This window comes from Microcaecilia unicolor, chromosome 5 (genome assembly GCF_901765095.1).
Source record: "Microcaecilia unicolor chromosome 5, aMicUni1.1, whole genome shotgun sequence".
NCBI lineage: Eukaryota > Metazoa > Chordata > Amphibia > Gymnophiona > Siphonopidae > Microcaecilia > Microcaecilia unicolor.
The window spans coordinates 20,945,827-20,965,716 of NC_044035.1; the positions used below are offsets into that span (position 1 = coordinate 20,945,827).

The 19,890-nt window shown below is 47.1% G+C and overlaps 1 protein-coding gene across 3 annotated transcripts in view; it reads right to left on the minus strand.

Annotated features, from left to right (window-relative positions):
- Positions 1-7,792: 7,792 nt before the first annotated feature.
- Positions 7,793-19,890, minus strand: part of ACSL5 (acyl-CoA synthetase long chain family member 5) — a 96,355-nt gene continuing 84,257 nt past the window's right edge. For all 3 annotated transcript variants that reach the window (XM_030202733.1, XM_030202732.1, XM_030202734.1), the window contains exons 18-21: positions 17,444-17,587; positions 11,484-11,585; positions 10,053-10,124; positions 7,793-8,589 (exon numbers count right to left, since the gene is read on the minus strand). In XM_030202733.1, coding sequence (XP_030058593.1) covers positions 8,455-8,589; positions 10,053-10,124; positions 11,484-11,585; positions 17,444-17,587 — 453 coding nt within the window. In that variant the 3' untranslated portion in view covers positions 7,793-8,454. The remainder of the gene's footprint in view (positions 8,590-10,052; positions 10,125-11,483; positions 11,586-17,443; positions 17,588-19,890) is intronic.

A 19,890-nucleotide genomic window follows, 5' to 3' on the forward strand; every position in this document is an offset into this window, starting at 1 on the left:
AGGTGCACCTGGATAATTTGCCTATACATGTTACATCTTATGAACTCCGGAAAGAAGCTTTCTTTTCACTGCAAATACTACAAGTGTTGGCAGTAAATTTGAGAGGGATCACTCTTCACATGCCCCGGCTTAGGGGTGAGGATTCATTTGGGTCATGGTTTGCGCAAAACTAACCCATTTGGAGAAATTGCCCCCATGACTTAAAATAGTAGTGAGCAAACATTCCAGGCCAAACCCACCTTTCCATCCATGCAGTTCATTGGGCCACTCTCCGTTTGGTACTGCCTGCTATCTGAATGATGCGGGGCCAGCAGTTGATTCCTAATTCCTCTGTGCAGGAACTTCCATGACCATCTGTTCTCTTAGGCTTCCACGGCTAGTATTATGATTGATGCTGTTGTCCGGGTCTTGCTGCGTCTGAGTAAGTGGAACCGACATTTCAACCACAGACCTGTAGCTGAAACATCGGTTCCACTTACTCAGACGCGGCAAGATCCAGACAACTGCAACTTTCATGGGTTGGGAATGGCTGGTTTACAGAGTCTATGTGAACTTACTAATTGCTGTATAGAGAAGCAACTTTTTATTTTTTTTTTGTTACATTTGTACCCCGCGCTTTCCCACTCATGGCAGGCTTACATGGGGCAATGGAGGGTTAAGTGACTTACCCAGAGTCACAAGGAGCTGCCTGTGCCTGAAGTGGGAATGGAACTCAGTTCCTCAGTTCCCCAGGACCAAAGTCCACCACCCTAACCACTAGGCCACTCACAAGACTTGAATTGCTCCTGCTCAGTCTCTTCTTTACAGGGCCGGGGGGGGGGGGGGGGGCAAGGGCCCGGTGTTGGGGTCTCTTTCGCCTGCTGGGCCCTGAGTGATCGGGTCCCGACAGGAGCAGGAGAGAAAACTCTGGAACCGGGCCCCCCTCCAGCACTGCTCTTCACTCGCTTCTACCGCTGTGCCGAGCGGCGGCTTTTCCCCCTCGGGCGCATGCTCGGTTTTGAAAGCAAGCATGCGCGGTGAGAGAAAAAAAGCAGGGGCAGGGCAGGCATGGAGTGAAGAGCAGCAGTGGATTCTTCCGCTGGCGGGGCCTCGGGATCCCCGCCAGCCCCAAGGTACCTCAATTGCAGCAGCAGCGATCCTGGGGGCAGGGGGTGGTGGTGATTGGGGGGCGGGGCAGTGATTGGGGAGGCAGCAGCAGCCCTGCCCAGGCCAGCTCAGTCTCTCGGTGGCGCTGCTTCTTTAAGGGGCCCTTTTACTAAGCTGCGGTAAAAAGGGCCCTGCGCTAGCAGTGGTGGCTGTTTTTGCCTCTTGCCAGGGCCCTTTTTACCATAGCGGATGAAAATAACCAAAAATGAAATGGCCGTGTGGTAAGTTCACACTTGCCGTGCAGTCATTTCAGAAGGGAGCACTTAACCCCCACCCATTGATGTGGCAGTAAGGGCTCCCACGCTAACCCGGAAGTAACAACAGCGTGCAACACTGCCTGATTACTGCCGGATAACCCCCTGTGGAAATATTTTCTCACTATTTCCGCTAGTGCCGGAAATGGTGCATTCTGGGGGTGGAGCTACTGTCGGCATCCGCATTGGGCTGGCGGTAGTTCCGGGTTGCTGTGGCAACCCTTTAGTAAAAGGGCCCCTAAGTGTTCTGCTTTGCATGACGAGTTGCATTTACCACCTTGACCCATTGCCGTTTGCCTAGGATGTTAACGGGCATAGATCTCCGAGGTGCCAGCTTGGTAGCCTGCCTGTCGTTAAAGACTTCACTTGATTGTGTGCTTCTGTACTTCTCTGCTTTTTCCTGCATCGTCTGACCGCCTTGGAACCAGAAGATGTTCTTGATTCTGGAGCTTTCTCTTGGTAAAACCCAGAGGTCAGGGAGACAGCTAAAGTCATTCATTCTGTGAAGTGTTGCATCAAACCAGTTTGGTACTGGTCATAATTTATTCAAGAATAATTGTTTTTCAGGGGGGGGGGTTATGTTTACCTGAGGGATTTCAATGATAGGCGTTTGTAACTGAACTATTTCTAGGAAGTTGTTTTATTCTTAGTACTATTTCTGTTCCTTTCCTATATAATAAAACGCACCTCCAACATTCTGAAGCCGACTGCATGGCTGAGGCATTCCTGCTCTCTGTATCCATCTCCTGAATTGACATCACGTACTTCCGGGTTCGTCACAAGCAGAAGTGACCAACCACACGAGGTTTCTCGGCTTCAGAATGTTGGAGGTGCATTCTATTAAATAGGATTGGTCAGTTCCTTTCCTATATAATAAAACGCACCTCCAACATTCTGAAGCCGACTGCATGGCTGAGGCATTCCTGCTCTCTGTATCCATCTCCTGAATTGACATCACGTACTTCCGGGTTCGTCACAAGCAGAAGTGACCAACCACACGAGGTTTCTCGGCTTCAGAATGTTGGAGGTGCATTCTATTAAATAGGATTGGTCAGTTCCTTTCCTATATAATAAAAGGCACCTCCAACATTCTGAAGCTGACTGCATGGCTGAGGCATTCCTGCTCTCTGTATCCATCTCCTGAATTGACATCACGTACTTCCGGGTTCGTCACAAGCAGAAGTGACCAAGCACACGAGGTTTCTCGGCTTCAGAATGTGGAGGTGCAGTCTATTAAATAGGATTGGTCAGTTCCTTGAACCACAGCCAGAGCTCAGCGTCCTGCACAGTAACGCTCAGACACCAGACAGAGAGAGGGGGGGGGGGGAGGTATCTCAGTCACACACACTCTCTCACAAACTCTCTCTCTCACAGTCAATGTCTCTCACACACTCTATGCCTCACACTGTATCACATTCACTCTATGTGTCACACAGTCACTCACACACTCTTGGTCTCATACACTCAGTCTCACAGAGAGTCTGTGTCTCGCACACACTCACACACTCTGTCTCTCGCACACACTATATCTGTGTGAAACACACTCACACTGTGTCTTACATACGCACTTGCACACACTTTCATTCTCACACTCACACCCAGACTCACTCTTACACACAGATACTCGAACATTCACTCGCACACACAGTCACTCTCACATACACTCTCTCAAACATACACACTCCGAGGAAACCTTCCTAGCGCCTGTTTCATTTGTGTCAGAAATAGGCCTTTTTTTTACTAGTAATAAATAAACCATTATCCAGCTTATAATCGAACGAGAAAAACGCCCAAGTTCCGACCTAAATCGGGAGATGGACGTTTATCTCACAAAAACGAATAAAGCGGTATAATCGAAAGCCGATTTTTGGGCGTTTTCAACTGCACTCCGTCGCGGATGCGGACAAAGTTTATGGGGGCATGTCAGAGGTGTGGCGAAGGCGGAACTGGGGCGTGGTTATCTGCCGAACAAAGATGGGCGCATTCAGCGATAATGGGAAGAAAGTATGCGTTTTTAGCTAGAATTTAGGACACTTTTCCTGGACCCTGTTTTTTCACGAATAAGGCCCCAAAAAGTGCCCTAAATGACCAGATGACCACTGGAGGGAATCGGGGATGACCTCCCCTGACTCCCCCAGTGGTACCTAACCCCCTCCCACCACAAAAAAATGATGTTTCACACATTTTTATTTTCACCCTCAAATGTCATACCCAGCTCCATGGCAGCAGTATGCAGGTCACTGGAGGAGTTGTTAGGGGGTGCAGTGGACTTCAGGCAGGTGGACCCAGGCCCATCCCCCCCTACCTGTTACAATTGTACTGCTTAATGCTTATTAGTCGTCCAACTCCCCCAAACCCACTGTACCCACATGTAGGTGCCCCCCTTCACCCCTTAGGGCTATAGTAATGGTGTAGACTTGTGGGCAGTGGGTTTTGAGGGGGATTTGGGGGGCTCAACACACAAGGGAAGGGTGCTATGCACCTGGGAGCTCTTTGACCTTTTTTTTTTGTTTTTGTAAAAGTGCCCCCTAGGGTGCCCGGTTGATGTCCTGGCATGTGAGGGGGACCAGTGCACTACGAATCCTGGCCCCTCCCACGAATAAATGTCTTGGATTTATTCGTTTTTGAGCTGGGCGCTTTCATTTTCTATTATCGCTGAAAAACAAAAACGCCCAGCTCACACATTGTTGAATAAAACATGGGCGTCTATTTTTTTCGAAAATACGGTTCGGTCCGCCCCTTCACTGACCCGTTCTCGGAGATAAACGCCCATGGAGATAGGCGTTTTCGTTCAATTATGCCCCTCTATATCTTTTCCAGAAGCTCTGAAGGTAAGTCTCTGTTATTAGTTTATGTAGGAGGGATTATGAACCTAGGGGCTAGGGGTCTGGTGTGTTTATTTCCCTGGATTTACTGAGACACACAGAGCCACATTCATTCACCTTGAGCTGCTCCACAAATGTGTATTTTGTAAAATGTGTGTGTAGACTGCATGCACAAATTTACACTTTCTTCAGAGCGTGTGTAACTTTGTGCATTGTTGGGGCTGGATCTGGGAGCCTTTTTAAACTTCTCACACAGAGATCCTGTTAAAGGACAAGACTAATAAAAGTAAAGGTACCCACTGTACCGGAATAGTAACTTATCTTGAGTTCTGGATTGGAAAGGTGAGTAATTTAATTTAAATCCAAACCTCAGTAAAACATAAGGGGTGAATTCTATAAATGATGCCTGAATTGAAAGCAGAAAGAAGCCCTAAAGTTAGACACAGTTTATAAAATAGCACTTAAGCGCAGAGGGTCGTGTGTAAATTTAGGTGCGTCCGTTTGCACCAACGAAAACATGCAAATGCCTGTGCCTTAATTTAGGTGCTATGCTCCCTTATTCTATAATTGCACGTATAACTGGAATCCACGACCACATTCCACCCTGAACTGCCCATGACCCTCCCGTTTCTGCATCCCCTTTTCTGGGATGTGCATAAAATGTATGCACGTACATGTTAATTGATTTCAGTTAGCTCCAATAATTGCTAGTTAAAAATCCAGTTATTGGCGCTAATTTGCTTGTTCAATTAAATTGCATATGCAAATTGGATACACAGCCAAATCTGTGCATGCAATTTTTAGCACTCTTGGGTGCCCCAAAACTGTGCAATAAAAACCTGTTCTAAAACTCGGTCTGGGCACCCAGATTCCCATTATAGAATAGTAGCATAACATCCTACATAATACTCACCTCCAACGTTCTAACCTGCCTGGGACCATGGACCCCTCAGAGGTGGTCTGCTAAGCCGCTTAGAACGCAATGACGTCAGTAACGTCACTGACAGCTGATTCCAAGGCAAGGGGAGGAGTAGGGAAACGTGCGGGATGGGGGTCCAGGGATCAGTAATGCGGATGGGGGGGTGTTGAAATCAGAGGGAGGGGGAGTCTGGAACTTGGTGGGAGGGGCATGAGGGGGCCTTGAACTGGGAGGGAGGGAGGGGGCCTGGAACTCAGAAGGAAAGGAAGGGAGGGAGGGGGGTCTGGAACTCAGTGGGAGTGGCGTGAAGGGGCCTTGAACTGGGAGAGAGGTAGGGGCGTGAGGGGGCCTTGAACTGGGAGGGAGGCAGGGGGGTCTGCAACTCAGACGGAAGGAAAGGAAGGAAGGAGGGAGGGGAGGTCTGGAACTCGGGAGGGAGGGGTCGAGGGGGGTCTGGAGGGAGGGAGGGAGGGGGGATTACCTTGCTAGCGCCCGTTTCATTGCCTACCGAAACGGGCCTTTTATACTAGTAAGTACATAAGTAATGCCACACTGGGAAAAGACCAAGGGTCCATCGAGCCCAGCATCCTGTCCACGACAGCGGCGAATCCAGGCCAAGGGCACGTGGTGAGCTTCCCAAACCTACAAACATTCTATACATGTTATTCCTGGAATTGTGGATTTTCCCCTTTGGCTTGCTTAATATTTATGTTCCTGCAGTTATAGCAAAGAAAGGAGTATTGTGATCAGCAGAGCTCTTCCGTAAAGAAACAGCAGGATGAGGAATATAATGGAAACTATTCTTCAGGACCCGTCATAGCACTGTGTTTCGGTGAAAAGCCTACATCAGGGGTCTGTGCTCGAAATCGCTGAAGGATATATAACACAATGTAATCACTGGAAAACGATCTTGATGAAGACGTGATCCAGGAGCAGGAGTCGGCGTATGAATGCGCAATACAATATACCTCTTGCATGTTCACACGCTGACTCCTGCTCCTGGATCACGTCTTCATCAAGATCGTTTTCCAGTGATTACATTGTGTTATAAATCCTCTAGTGATTTCGAGCACAGACCCCTGCCGTAGTCTTTTCGCCAAAACGCAGTGCTGTGTCGGGTCCTGAAGAATAAAGATTGTTTTCCATTATATCCCTCATCCTGCTGTTTCTTTACGGAAGAGCTCTGCAGATCACACTACCTCCTTCCTTGGTATTTATTGACGTAGTGGCATACGGTCCTCCACTTTTGCGGTATTCCTCCAGGGTCCTGCAGTTATAGCAACCATTGATCTGGCATAACTGTGGCACACATTACTTATAGTATCCAACCATGTGACTGCCCCCGTGCATTTCCATGCTATGGGCCTTCTGTGCACCCTTAAAGAATAACGTTTAGTCACTTTGCTGCCTCTTAAGAGCATATGTACTGGTATTCTGTGCATTCACCAGTGCCAGTGGCGTAGCAAGGGTGGCTGCCACCCGGGGCGGTTCGCCGTTGCACCCCCCCCCCCCCCCCCGGAGTGCATTTTAACTGTTGGGAGGCTCCACGTCCCTTCTCCCATCTGTTCCCCCTTCTCCCATCTGAGTCTACTCCCCCCCCCCCCCTGGACCCAGTGCTTACGCTCAGCTCTGTCCAAAGTCCTCTTCTTCCTGCTAGCTCCCGCACCCTACTACCTTTACAAAGAAATCTTGGAAGCCAAGGCGCAGCGCCTTGCGTCTGCATGTAAAAGAAGTGTGGATCATCTCTTCCGGCCTTCCCTCACTCTGTCTGTCCTGCCCTCCGCTGACGCAACTTTCCTATTTCCGCAAGGGCAGGACAGACAGAGTGAGGGAAGGCTCGAAGAGACGATCTACACTTCTTTTACATTCAGACGCAAGGCACTGCGCCTCGGCTTCCGAGATTTCTTTGTAAAGGTAGTAGGGTGCGGGAGCTGGCAGGAAGAAGAGGACTTTGGGAGCATCCCCCTTGAGTTGACACCCGGGGCGGACCGCCCCACCGCCCCGCCCTTGCTACGCCACTGACCAGTGCAAGTGGCATTTTAAATTTGGACGCCCAGTTACAGAATTGCCCTTCATGGGTATCATTTTCTAAGTGTCAGTGTATGCTGTCTGTTACAGAGTCCATAGTAAATGACCCCGTCACAGGTATAATTAAGCATATATAATCAGCTTATGCTGAATAGAGACACATATGCCAGTGTCCACATCATTGTGAAGTGGAATGGCACTATGTTTAGAAGGTGTCCAAAACTGAATCTGCAACTGAAATTCACTGTTGCTGCTAGGGCCCAGCCCGCCTCGCAAATGAGAACAGCCCTCACTCACTCCTTCCTTCCTCCCCTCTGGAGATGGCAGGAGAGACTAGGGATCACTTGTGCCTCGACTAGCCACTAGACCACCAGAGGATTTACAGTAGGCCCAGGGCTGGCCTACGGGTGGTTCTGAAAAGGGGGTTCTTTTGGTTCAGGGGTGAGGGAGGGTACTGCTGTTTTGGGGGGGGGGGCAGGGAGGGAGAGCTAGGGGGCCCAGCATAAAGCTTCAATTCCAGCTGAAAATGCATCAGTATTTTTGGTCAAATATGAATTTCAGACTAGTTTTGCTGCCAAAATCAGAGGGATGAACAGACTGAAGCAAAATTTGACTACCTGTAAAAGTAGTGATGCCTTTTATCAGCACGCCCGATCATAGAGGAAGAGGCCATTGTGCTTTGCTACAGTATGAAAATGCTCCAAAATAGAAGTCACAAGGTGAGCAAATCCAGTGCATGTAACAGTGCCCCAAGTCCCCCAATCCTCCCTAAAAAGATAAAGAAAAAGGATCATAGCCCAAAGCATATGGAAAGCAGGTAAAGAAATACCTTCTTGTTAGATGAGTGAAAATCATAAAGTTCTGTGTTGGAATGACAGCTCTCTTACACCAATAAAATATGACTTTTCCATTCTTGGATGTATAGATAGACAAGTCAAAAATAACTTGTTCTGTTGGATCCACCAAAGGTGAATCCAAGTTGCCATAGATGGAGCAGATCCATACAACTACATTTCATCTTGAGTCAATGTTTTCAAGGACGGTGGTTGTGTCTTGACAGCGCTTGAGTTCCATCTAGTTGCACATTTCATGGTGCTTCAGGCTTGTAGCCAGACCACCTGTGCTTTAAACTGTCATCAGAACATAGAGCATTGTGCTGGCTCCGTATCTTGGCAAAAGGGATTCTTCCAGTCTTGTCCTTCACCTTTGATCTGCTGCTGCCATAGGCAGTGTGGTTGCATTAGTCAGCTATTTATATCCAACTTTCCAGGGTTGGTCCACCCTACAGGTTTGCGTAGAGGTTGTCAATGTGGCTCTTAAAGTATGTGGAAACCTCTGCTCGCTTGGCTTTCAGCGTAGGTGTCAAGAATCCATTTTCAACGGTGAACATTTCCGAGTGAATGTAAATAGCTTTGACCTGTTTTTTTTAAGGAAGAGAAGAAAACAAGGATGGAATTTACTGCTGTTATTATTTCGAAATTGAACATCGTAACATGACTGCAGTTGCTGTGCAGAGATGATGCTTTCTTTGGGGACCTCTGCTGTTTTTGTAGTAATTTTACAAATGTTCAATGAGATTGCTCCACGGGAAGAGGTTTTCTTCCTTCTGTTTGTACATACTTTCAAACTAGTTTTCAAACAATGAAGCAAAAAAAAAAACACTTCTAGTTCAACTTTACAAACCCAATGTGTATTGCTTTCCATCAGAGGTTTGTCTGCTTATATCAAGTGGAACCATCTACGATAGTGACCAATTTATTTTCTACAGTTAGCTCAATGAGTCCTTATCCATCCACACCTCTCTGTTCTGATTTAATCAGATTTAAAGTGATGACAAGGTCAAGTATATAACGTATTGTAGTCACACCCATCATAGGATCTAAGAACACAACCTCACAACTGAAGAGCACTTTTCCAAAGCTCATTTCATTTTTTTTGTCAATTTTCAGCTAGGTGATGAATCTTGCCTTGATGAACAAAATTAATTTACTGTAGCTTATTCCTGTATTCATTTCTCTACCAGGCCTTGGTATCTGTTACTTATTCATAAGGCAAAACACCAAAAAGGAGAAAAAATATCCCCTATGAAAAAATAGAAATGAAGGACTCCTTCGGATAAACCTCCACTGTTTGGGGGAATTGTTTTTATACAGATGTAACTGTATAGTTTTTATGATGATAAACTTTGTGTTTTTATTGGTTCTCTCCTAGTAATATAGGACATGATGGCAGATAAGACCTATATGGTCCATCCAGTCTGCCCAAGAAGATAAACTCATAGTATAAAGTATGATGTGATACTACATATGTATACGTGATCTGGATTTGTCCTTGCCATTTGCAGGGCACAGACTGTAGAAGTTTGCCCGGCACTGGCCTTGTTCTCCAACTACTGAAGGTGTCATCAAAGCCCCACTACAATCCATCCAAATCTCTCCAGCCACAATCAGGGCACAGTTTATAGAAGTGTTCACGACACTGACCTATCTGTCCAGCCACGCTCAGGGAACAGACTGTGCTGGCTCCATACCTTGGCAAAAGGGAAGCTGTAGAAGTCTGCCTGGCACTGGCTTTGTTCTCCAGCTACTGAAGGTGAATCTGTCCAGCCATGATCAGGGCACAGACTGTAGAAGTCTACCCGGCTCTGGCTTTGTTCTTCAGCTACTGAAAGTGAGTCTCTCCAGCCATGATCAGGGCACAGACTGTAGAAGTCTGCCTGGCACTGGTTTGCTTATCGGTGTTGCCATCTACTTCTTTTTCATTTCTGCTTATTCATAAGTCACATGATTGTTTCATTCAACTTTAAATCCATTTTAAGATATACCAGTATTATAAAATTGAATTTTTGCTTTAACAAATGAAATATATAAGTATACATACTTGCTCAAAAGAGGTGAGGCCAGCTGCTTTGCCCAGTTTGACCATATCTTGTAAAATTGCTTTCTTCACAGCCTACAGGAAAGAGAATCCATCAGAAATAGATGAGCATCTCTGACCTACACCAACCACGGGTCCTGTGTCTCACTCTCAGTGCAGTAAGCTAAGTGACAAAGCAGTTCTAAGTCTTGTCCTAGTCTCACTGCATGCAGGGAAATCAAAAATATATCTCCATTCCTACTTTATATAAAAAGGTTGGCCGAGCTTCAACCTGTCCCTCGTGGCTATGGAGCATTTTGGATTACTCTAAGGTGGGTGTTCTCAACCCAGTCCTTGGGACCCACCAAGCCAGTCAGGGTTTCAGGATATCCACAATGAATGCATGAGAGAGATTTGCATGCAGTATCTCCAGTGTATGGAAATCCCTCTCATGCATATTCATTAAGGCTTGGTGCGTCCCAAGGAATGGATTGAGAACCTCTGTTCAAAGGCAGTGGGTCCCAACCCTTAATTCAGGGCCCCTGCATCTGGTTGAATTTTCAGGCAGCGTACATCTGAGACAAGCTATAGAAATGAGTAGTAGTAATCAAGAAAGCTTACCCTAATGCCCCAGTTAACTTTTTAAGCCCACCCACATGATCCCTGCCCCGACGATTATTATACCTTTGACCATGTCTCACAATCTCCTTATGCTCATTCCTCAATCTCTTCCTCTCCATCCTTCTTACTCCTTACCCCTCCCAATCTCTTCTCCTTTTGCTCATCCTATCTTTGTTTACCTCTCCATGCTCAACTTACATATCCTCAAAACCCCACTACTACGTTTACTACAACTTGTAACATTCTCCTTCAAGACTTTGTAATTCTATTTACTATGTAAGCCGCATTGAACCTGCTATGTGTGGGAAAGCGCGGGGTACAAATGTAATTAATAATAATAATCTACAATGCATATTCATGAAACATCTGCAGACACTGCTTCTATTGGATGCAGATTTGTGTCATGGTAACTCATTGTTGATTGAAAATCCAACTAGCTTGAGTGTCTCTATGCATAGATTTGGACATCATTGCTATATGTGATCAGTCTGACTGCTGCAGGTGTAAGTTGTAATAATCTTTCAATAATACTTCGGCATTTGTAAGGAAAGTTGACCATATCACTTCCACTTTTAAAGCTTCTTTTGTCTACGTTAACTCAATGATTTAGCTGTTGGTGCAACATTTTCCGAGAATGGTCAAGTTGATTCTATCAAGATTGGAAAATCACTGAACACTACAGAGTGCAAGAAATGGGGACAAGTTCAGAATTATGAACGTCCACGTCCGTGAAAAAAAGGACTTTGGCTTTTGCCAGAACTGAAAAGGCGTCGCAGGCTGTTTACTATGACTACTACTGAACATTTTTCTGTAGAGCTAAAAACTGCTGCTTACCGAATTCTTGCAGAGTTCTTCATAGCTGCCTTTAATGTCCAGTTTAGCAGCGAAATCTGGCAGCACCTCTGGGTCAGGAATCACTACACCTACCAGACAAGACTTTAAAAAGCAAGATGTCATTTAGCACATGTACATATAAGAAGGATGCAGACAGCACCTCAGTAATGACAAGTCTTAATATTGCCCTGAGGTGTTGAAACTAACCTCTCCCCTTGACCATAAGCGCCACCCTCCCACTACCCATAAGTCCTCCCCAGGCCTACCTTAGAATCCCTCACAGTCTAACGGTCTTGTAGGGGTAAGAGTGATCTCCAGTTGTTCCTGCCCATGCCAGCTCCACATTCAAAATGGCTGCCATGCCCTCCAGGGATAGTCTTCTGCTATAGGGGGTCCTGACATCCATTTTGTGATTGGATCCAGCATGGGCATGGAACAACTAGGAATTGTTCCTGCCTCGATGAGGCCACTAGACCACCATGGCTTCTAAGTAGGCCCAGGGAGGGTGGTGTTTGTAGTCAGACAGCTCTCTGTTGGGGGGGGGGGGCTCACTTTGGGGGGGCATGCAGCTTGCTTTTGGTCTAGGAGCGGACCCATCATTTTAGTTTTGGTTCAAACTGTGCAGTGAATTTTGGCCGCAGTTCGGTTTCAGTCAAAACAACAAAAAAAAAATGGTTTCAGTCGCCCTGTACCTGAAGCTGCTTTAAGGTAGATGAGGGAGGTCAGAGAGAGGAGGAAATGTCAGACTGCAGGTGGGGTGAGGGGACTAGAGGAAGACACGAGCCCAGGAACAGAGAGGAGAGAGAGTGATGGTGGACAATTGGGAGGAAGGAAGAGAGAGGAAGAGATGTTGGACTGGGGAGGGGGGGTGGCAGGGAGGGAGGGATGCTGAATGGAAGGACAGTCGAGAGAAAATAGAGAGATGCTGGACATGAGGATTTAAGGAAGGGAGGGAGGGAGAGATGCTGGACAATGGGGAGAGAAGAGGGAAGAGAAAGGGAGACATATTAGAGAGGGAAGAGAAATGGAACAGGAAGATGATGGAGGGAAAGGCACAGGGAGAAGAAATGCTGGTCTATAAGAGTTGAGAGAGAGAGAGGAGAGAGGTGGGAACCATGTGGGAGAAACTAAGGAGGGGTGATACTGAGTACAGAGGTAGAAATGTGGAAATAAATAGATGAAGGATGGAAGGAAATAGGAGGCTGAGGAAGGAGTAAAATGGGAAATTAGAGAGTTAAGGCATGAGAGAAGGAGATAGAAAGTTGATAGGTAGCTGAAAATAAAAATAAGGAGAAGGGTGAGAAAGAAGGTGAAATTTGAGTGGAAAGAGAAGCAGAAATGAAAAAAAAAGTGTAGAAAGCTCAATATGCCAGAGACAGGTGTAGTGAGGTAATGGAACAAGTCAGGAGCAAAGAGAGAGGGGAAAAGACAAATGTACAGCAGCCACTGGAAAGGGAATTAGCAGAAGACAGATAAGAAAACAGAAAAGAATGATTGGAACCAACATGGTGTAAAAAAAAAAAAATCTCCAGATAACAAAGGTAGAAAAAAGTGTTTTATTTTGAATGTATTAACTGAAGCATGTTAGCTTTGGAATATGTGCATTGCAGATGTCTTTGTATTGTGTTAGTCACTTCAGTGGCATACCTAGAGATGGCTGATGTGGGGGGGGGGGGGGGGGGGGGGGGGCGTGCTGAGCCCAAAGTAGGTGGGCATCAGATTTTCTATGTGCCTCGAACCCCCTGCCCAAATGCAAAATATAAATACCTGAGCTGGCAGGAATCCCTAAGCCCCATCAGCTGAAGGAACAGCTAGAGCTCTTCAAGATCTGCAGTTGGAGGCAGTGTCCCTGAGCTAATACTGCCCCTGCCCACACTGAGCATGTGTGGGCAGGGCCGCCGAAGGGGGGGGCAGGGAAGACAAAATTCACCGGGCTTGGTCGTCCAAGGGGGGTCCGGCGCCGGGGTCAAGCCGCTGGCGCTGCAATTCCCGGTCTCACCTGCCTGCTTCCTCGGCTCCGGGCGAAACAGCAGTCACAGATCGCCTCCCTTCGGGCCTTCCCTCCCTGTGTCCCACCCTCACGGAAACCGGAAGTTACATCAGACGAGGGCGGGACACAGGGAGGGAAGGCCCGAAGAGAGGCGATCTGCGACTGCCGCTTCAAATGCAGGGGGTCCGGAACCTTGGAGGCAGGCAGGTGAGACTGGGGACTGTAATGGCGGGGGAGCAGCAGCAGCATGGGGGTGGAGGCGGGGCAGGGCGGCCTTGCTCCGGGCCCAGCCTAGTCTCTTGGCGGCCCTGTGTGTGGGAAGGGGGGGACGTAGTAGTAGCAGGAACACCACCTTTGAGACACTGCCTCTGGCTGCAAAGCTTGGAGGTTCTGTCCAACAGGCTGGAGGAGGAGGAGGTCTTCAGCTGGCGGAGCTTGGGGATTCCCACCAGCCACAGCAAGGGAGACAGCTAATTTTGATGGGGCTTCAGCCCAAAAAGTGTGTGTATGTGTGTGTGTGTGTGGGGGGGGGGGGGGGGGGTTCAGGCCCTTTCTCCTATGGCTATGCCACTGATACTGTTTAGTAAATGCATTTCTGTTTTTATTTCTCCAGTGTTGCACTACTTTCTGAGTTTAACTTCCTGGGGTTCCCAGTTCAATTTTGGTCTTCATATTCCTATTTCTACTTTGTGATCTGTTGTTCTGTGTTTGAGGAAAGGAAACGGGGATGGGACTTGATATACCACCTTTCTGTGGTTACAATTAAAGCGGTTTGCATATTATATACAGGCACTTATTTTGTACCGGGGCAATGTACTGGACTGAAGCGGCCTGAGAACCAGGGGAACTGGGTTGGATTCCCACTGCAGCTTCTTGTGACTCTGGGTATAAGTCACTTAACCCTCCATTGCTCCTGGTACAAAATAAGTACCTGAATATATGTAAACCGCTTTGAATGTAGTTGCAAAAACCTCAGAAAGGCTGTATATCAAGTCTCATTTCCCTTTCCCTCTTTCCCTTATGACATCACAATATCAGAAGTGAGCCAAGTATCCATTGTGACATCACTGATGAGGTTGGCTCTTATTGATGGAATGAGTGGAGGAGTAGCCTAGTGGTTAATGCAGCGGACTCTGATCCTGGGGAACTGGGTTCAATTCCCACTGCAGCTCCTTGTGACTCTGGGCAAGTCACTTAACCCTCCCATTGCCCCAGATACAAATAAGTACCTGTATATATGTAAACCGCTTTGAATGTAGTTGCAAAAACCACAGAACGGCAGTATATCAAGTCCCATTTCCCTTTCCCTATTTGAGATTTGAGATTCTACATGGAATATTGCTAGTGGAGGAGTAGCCTAGTGGACTTTGATCCTGGGAAACTGAGTTTGATTCCCACTGCAGCTCCTTGTGACTCTGGGCAAGTCACTTAACCCTCCATTGCCCCTGGTACCAAATAAGTACCTGAACATATGTAAACCGCTTTGAATGTAGTTGCAAAAAACCACAGAAAGGCGGTATATCAAGTCCCATTTCCCTTTCCCTATTTGAGATTCCACATGGAATGTTGCTAGTGGAGGAGTAGCCTAGTGCTTAGTACAGTGGACTTTGATCCTGGGGAACTGGGTTCAATTCCTACTGCAGCTCCTTGTGACTCTGGGCAAGTCACTTAACCCTCCATTGCCCCAGGTACAAAATAAGTACCTGTATATATTACTAGTCAGTAATTTGTCTGTGAAGAAATCATTTAAAGTTGTTTTCTGTTTGGTAATAATGGTGGGTGGAGAAGAGAGAGGATCAGGGGGCCGCCTCCTCAATTTTTGCCCTGGATCTCAGCCTAACACCCACCCTGAGGCCCACAGCACTTTCCAAGAAGCACACAGAGGCAGAGAGAAAAAGGGGGTCCAGCAGTGAAGTAATCTAGTATAAGCACTAAACAATCCTTTGGAGATTTTATGGGGGGACAAGTTACTAAGCTGCTGTTCAACATGACATTTGATTGCACCTTTGTTTACCACGGAAGTCACCTGTAGTAATTTCCCTGGTCAATAAATAATGCAACTTGCTATCAATCACACAAGCTGTGTTATTCAGTTCCCCAACACGCAGCCTAATGCTCCCAGGGAGCCTTCTTAAAGGAGCTGGAGTTCTCCCTTCTCCCCCCCCCCCCCGGGACCTACCTCTTCCACTCCTAATTACACCATCCCCTGCCAACACCAGGTTCAAAACAATGCCAGTAACTCCAGCAGTAGTACTGTGAAACTACCATTAGGGGTTGCTGGTGCCATTATGAACCCCAACACCAGCAGGGGCAGGAATGACTGGGGATCCCTCCCTCCTGCCCTGGAATGCCTAGACCATAGGCGGTCGGTGGCCCAACTGTGTGAGGAGGCTAAAGGGGGCGGGGTTAGGGGTGGGGCTTAAATCCATAATTGTCTGATAACACAGAAAAAAAAAATAAAAGTCACAATACCTTTTATTAAATTTAGATATTAGATATGTATCATATGTCAAAGAATAAAGTGGTTGCTCAAAGCATATACTAACCACAATCGCTCAACTGCAAAACACTATGCACAACTTTGTGCAAAAACACACTCAGAACCTTACTGTACTATAAATATTACACTGGGCAGAACCTAATACACCAATATACCACCCATACGGAAAATGCAGACCGTCAACAATATGAAACAAGGGATCATAATATCACAATTCTCATGTAGAGCCACAAAACACCCTAATTCATGTTTAATGTGGGATAAAATGCCATAAATAAGTAAATAAATTTAAACTTTTAATGTTGAGCACCTAATTCTCAAAGTGGACATATTCCATCCACCTATGTCCAGCAACCTTCCTCTCCCTTCCCCTCCATCCACCCATGTCCAGCAACCCTCCTCTCCCCTCCCCTCCATCCACCCACCATTGTCCAGCCAGCAACTCTCCTCTCCCCTTCCCTCCATCCACCCATGTCGAGCCAATAACTCTTCTCTCCCCTGCCCTCCCCTCCATCCTCCCATGTCCAGCAACTCTCCTCTCACCCCTGCCCTCCTCTCCATCCAGCAATGTTAACTTCCAGCCCCCCCCCAATTCCCGATCCCCCGCTCATCCATCCCGTCTGCCCTCAGCTCCCCCCTAGCCCTCGTTTGCTTCCTGCCGCTGCCCTACCTTTAAATATTGTATTTTTCTTCCAGTCGCGGCGCCATTATTAAAAGCAGAAGCAGGCTCGGCTCCAGCCTTCCCTCGCATGGCTCCGCCCTCTTCTGACGTATTTCCTGTTTGCGCAAAGGCGGAGCCATGCGAGGTAAGGCTGGAGCCGAGCCTGCTTCTGCTTTTAATAATGGTGCCGCGACTGGAAGAAAAATGCAATATTTAAAGATAGGGCAACGGCAGGAAGCAAACGAGGGTTAGGGGGGAGTTGAGGGCAGACGGGATGGACGACCTGGGGAGTGGGGAAGCCTGCAGCTCATCGCGGGGTGGGGGCAGCAGGTGAAGAAGGTCACAGTTGGGCTGGGAAGTCTAAACCTCTTATACAGGGCGCCTATGGCCTAGACCATCAGGTAGTGAAACAGGTAGGCCTGGAGGGGCCCAAGGGAGAGGTGAACTGTAGAGGAGGGGGAGGAAATGGGAGCATTCTTCAGCTTTGGGAAGCTCCAGCCCTTTTAAGAAGGCATCCGGGCAGCATTGTGCCTTGTGTTAATGGCTTGAGGCTCCTGGGCAGGAAAAATGCCAGCTTTGAGTTTAATGACAGCTGTGTTATTTGAGTGGCATAATAATGAGGTGCTTTGAATGCTTTGCATCTCATTATGCAGCCCATGGCGACTTACATATATTATGGTAAAATAATGCAAAAATCGTAGCTACCCTCCTAAACAGCAAAAACAGAGGATTTTCAGTCATGGGATCAGCGCACTACAGTAGACAGAAATGGAGCTGAACACCCTCAGACTGGAATAATTTCAAGTTACCTGCAGACTATCTCCATGTACAAAGACCTGGGCTACGGGCCCGCTTCTGATGTAAACATTCTCTATCTTCTCCGGGGCGATGTACTCTCCTTGAGCAAGTTTAAAGATGTTCTTCTTACGGTCGATTATTTTCAGTGTTCCGTTCTGTGGAAGGGATTGTTGTTAGTGCTTGACCTTAGAAGCCTGTCCTTCACCTCCTGCGCTTAGACTGTCACTCTGGTGACCCCATCCTAATTTGTTTTCTTTATCCTGTAAGGCAGTGGTTCCCAAACCTGGTCCTGGAGGCAACCCAGGCAGTCAGGTTTTCAGGATACCCCCAATGAATATTCATGAGAGAGATTTGCATGCAGTGCAGGCTGTGCATGCTAATCTATCTCATGAATATTCATTGCGGATATCCCAAAAACCTGACTGGCTGGGGTGCCTCCAGGACCAGGTTTGGGAACCACTGCTCTAAGGCAGGGGTTCTCAACCCAGTCCTCGGGGCACACCTAGCCAGTCGGGTTTTCATGATAGCCACAATGAATATGCATGAACTAGATTTGCATACACTGCATTCATTATATGCAAATCTCTTTCATGCATATTCATTGCGGATATCCTGAAAACCTGACTGGCTAGGTGTGTCCCGAGGACTGGGTTGAGAACCCCTGTTCTAAGGCGATTGTGCTATACTTACTTTTGTAGGGAACTGAATAATTTTCCCCTTTTTGTTTTGCACATTTGTTTTAAATCACATAAGTACATAAGTAATGCCACACTGGGAAAAGACCAAGGGTCCATCGAGCCCAGCATCCTGTCCACGACAGCGGCCAATCCAGGCCAAGGGCACCTGGCAAGCTTCCCAAACGCACAAACATTCTATACATGTTATTCCTGGAATTGTGGATTTTTCCCAGGTCCATTTAGTAGTGGTTTATGGATTTGTCCTTTAGGAAACTGTCTAACCCCTTTTTAAACTCTGTAAAGCTAACCGCCTTCACCACGTTCTCCGGCAACAAATTCCAGAGTTTAATTATGCGTTGGGTGAAGAAACATTTTCTCTGATTTGTTTTAAATTTACGACACTGTAGTTTCATCGCATGCCCCCTAGTCCTAGTATTTTTGGAAAGCGTGAACAGACGCTTCACATCCACCTGTTCCACTCCACTCATTATTTTATATACCTCTATCATGTCTCCCCTCAGCCGTCTCTTCTCCAAGCTGAATAGCCCTAGCCTCCTTAGTCTTTCTTCATAGGGAAGTCGTCCCATCCCCGCTATCATTTTAGTCGCCCTTCGCTGCACCTTTTCCAATTCTGCTATATCTTTCTTGAGATGCGGCGACCAGAATTGTATTAATTTACCTCCCCTGTTTACTGAACCGCACAGCAATGCTGACACAACCCATTCAAAGTGAACCGGCTGTGTTGGCATTAGCACACGGCAGCCGCTAGCGTGGCTTAGTAAACAGGGAAGTTAATATGTTATGCTATTTATTTATTTGTCAGATCTCTATCCTGCATTTTCTACAAAACTGAAGCGGGTCACAATCAAACATCCGTAAAATTAAAATCACATACAAGATATTAGACACAGCTGCTTTGCTGCTTTTGTGGGAAGTCCCTCTTGGTTGTGATCAGGGATTTTTATTTTATTACATTTGTACCCCACACTTTCCCACTCATGGCAGGCTCAATGCGGCTTACATGGGGCAATGGAGGGTTAAGTGACTTGCCCAGAGTCACAAGGAGCTGCCTGTGCCTGAAGTGGGAATCGAACTCAGTTCCTCAGGACCAAAGTCCACCACCCTAACCACTAGGCCACTCCTCCACTGTTGCTACTATTTGAGATTCTACATGGAACGTTGCTATGTAGAAGTTGGCCTTTGCAGATCACCAATGTGGTCTGCTTCTGGGCGCAGGCTTCTACATGGAATGTTGCTAGTGGAATAGCAACATTCCATGTAGAATCTCCAATAGTAGCAACATTCCATGTAGAATCTCCAATAGTATCTATTTTATTTTTGTTACATTTGTACCCTGCGCTTTCCCACTCATGGCAGGCTCAATGCGGCTTACATGGGGCAATGGAGGGTTAAGTGACTTGCCCAGAGTCACAAGGAGCTGCCTGTGCCTGAAGTGGGAATCGAACTCAGTTCCTCAGTTCCCCAAGACCAAAGTCCACCACCCTGACCACTAGGCCACTCCTCCACTCGACTGGAAGACCTGTTGCAGATTTCATAGTTTTCTCCCACACTTTGCTATCAGCATACTGCAGAGTCTAAGAGAATTTGATGCAGATGTGTAGAGAGCTGCTTCCATTGATGTTCTTTTCTAGGCCACTGGGTGGTGCTATGAGAGCTGTAATTAGCACTGTTGTGTGATATTTGGGGATGAAAGCAGAATGTCTTTTCCCTGAATGCTCTTTCTCCCTTTCTACCTCGGAGATGGCTGCTGCTACTGTTGG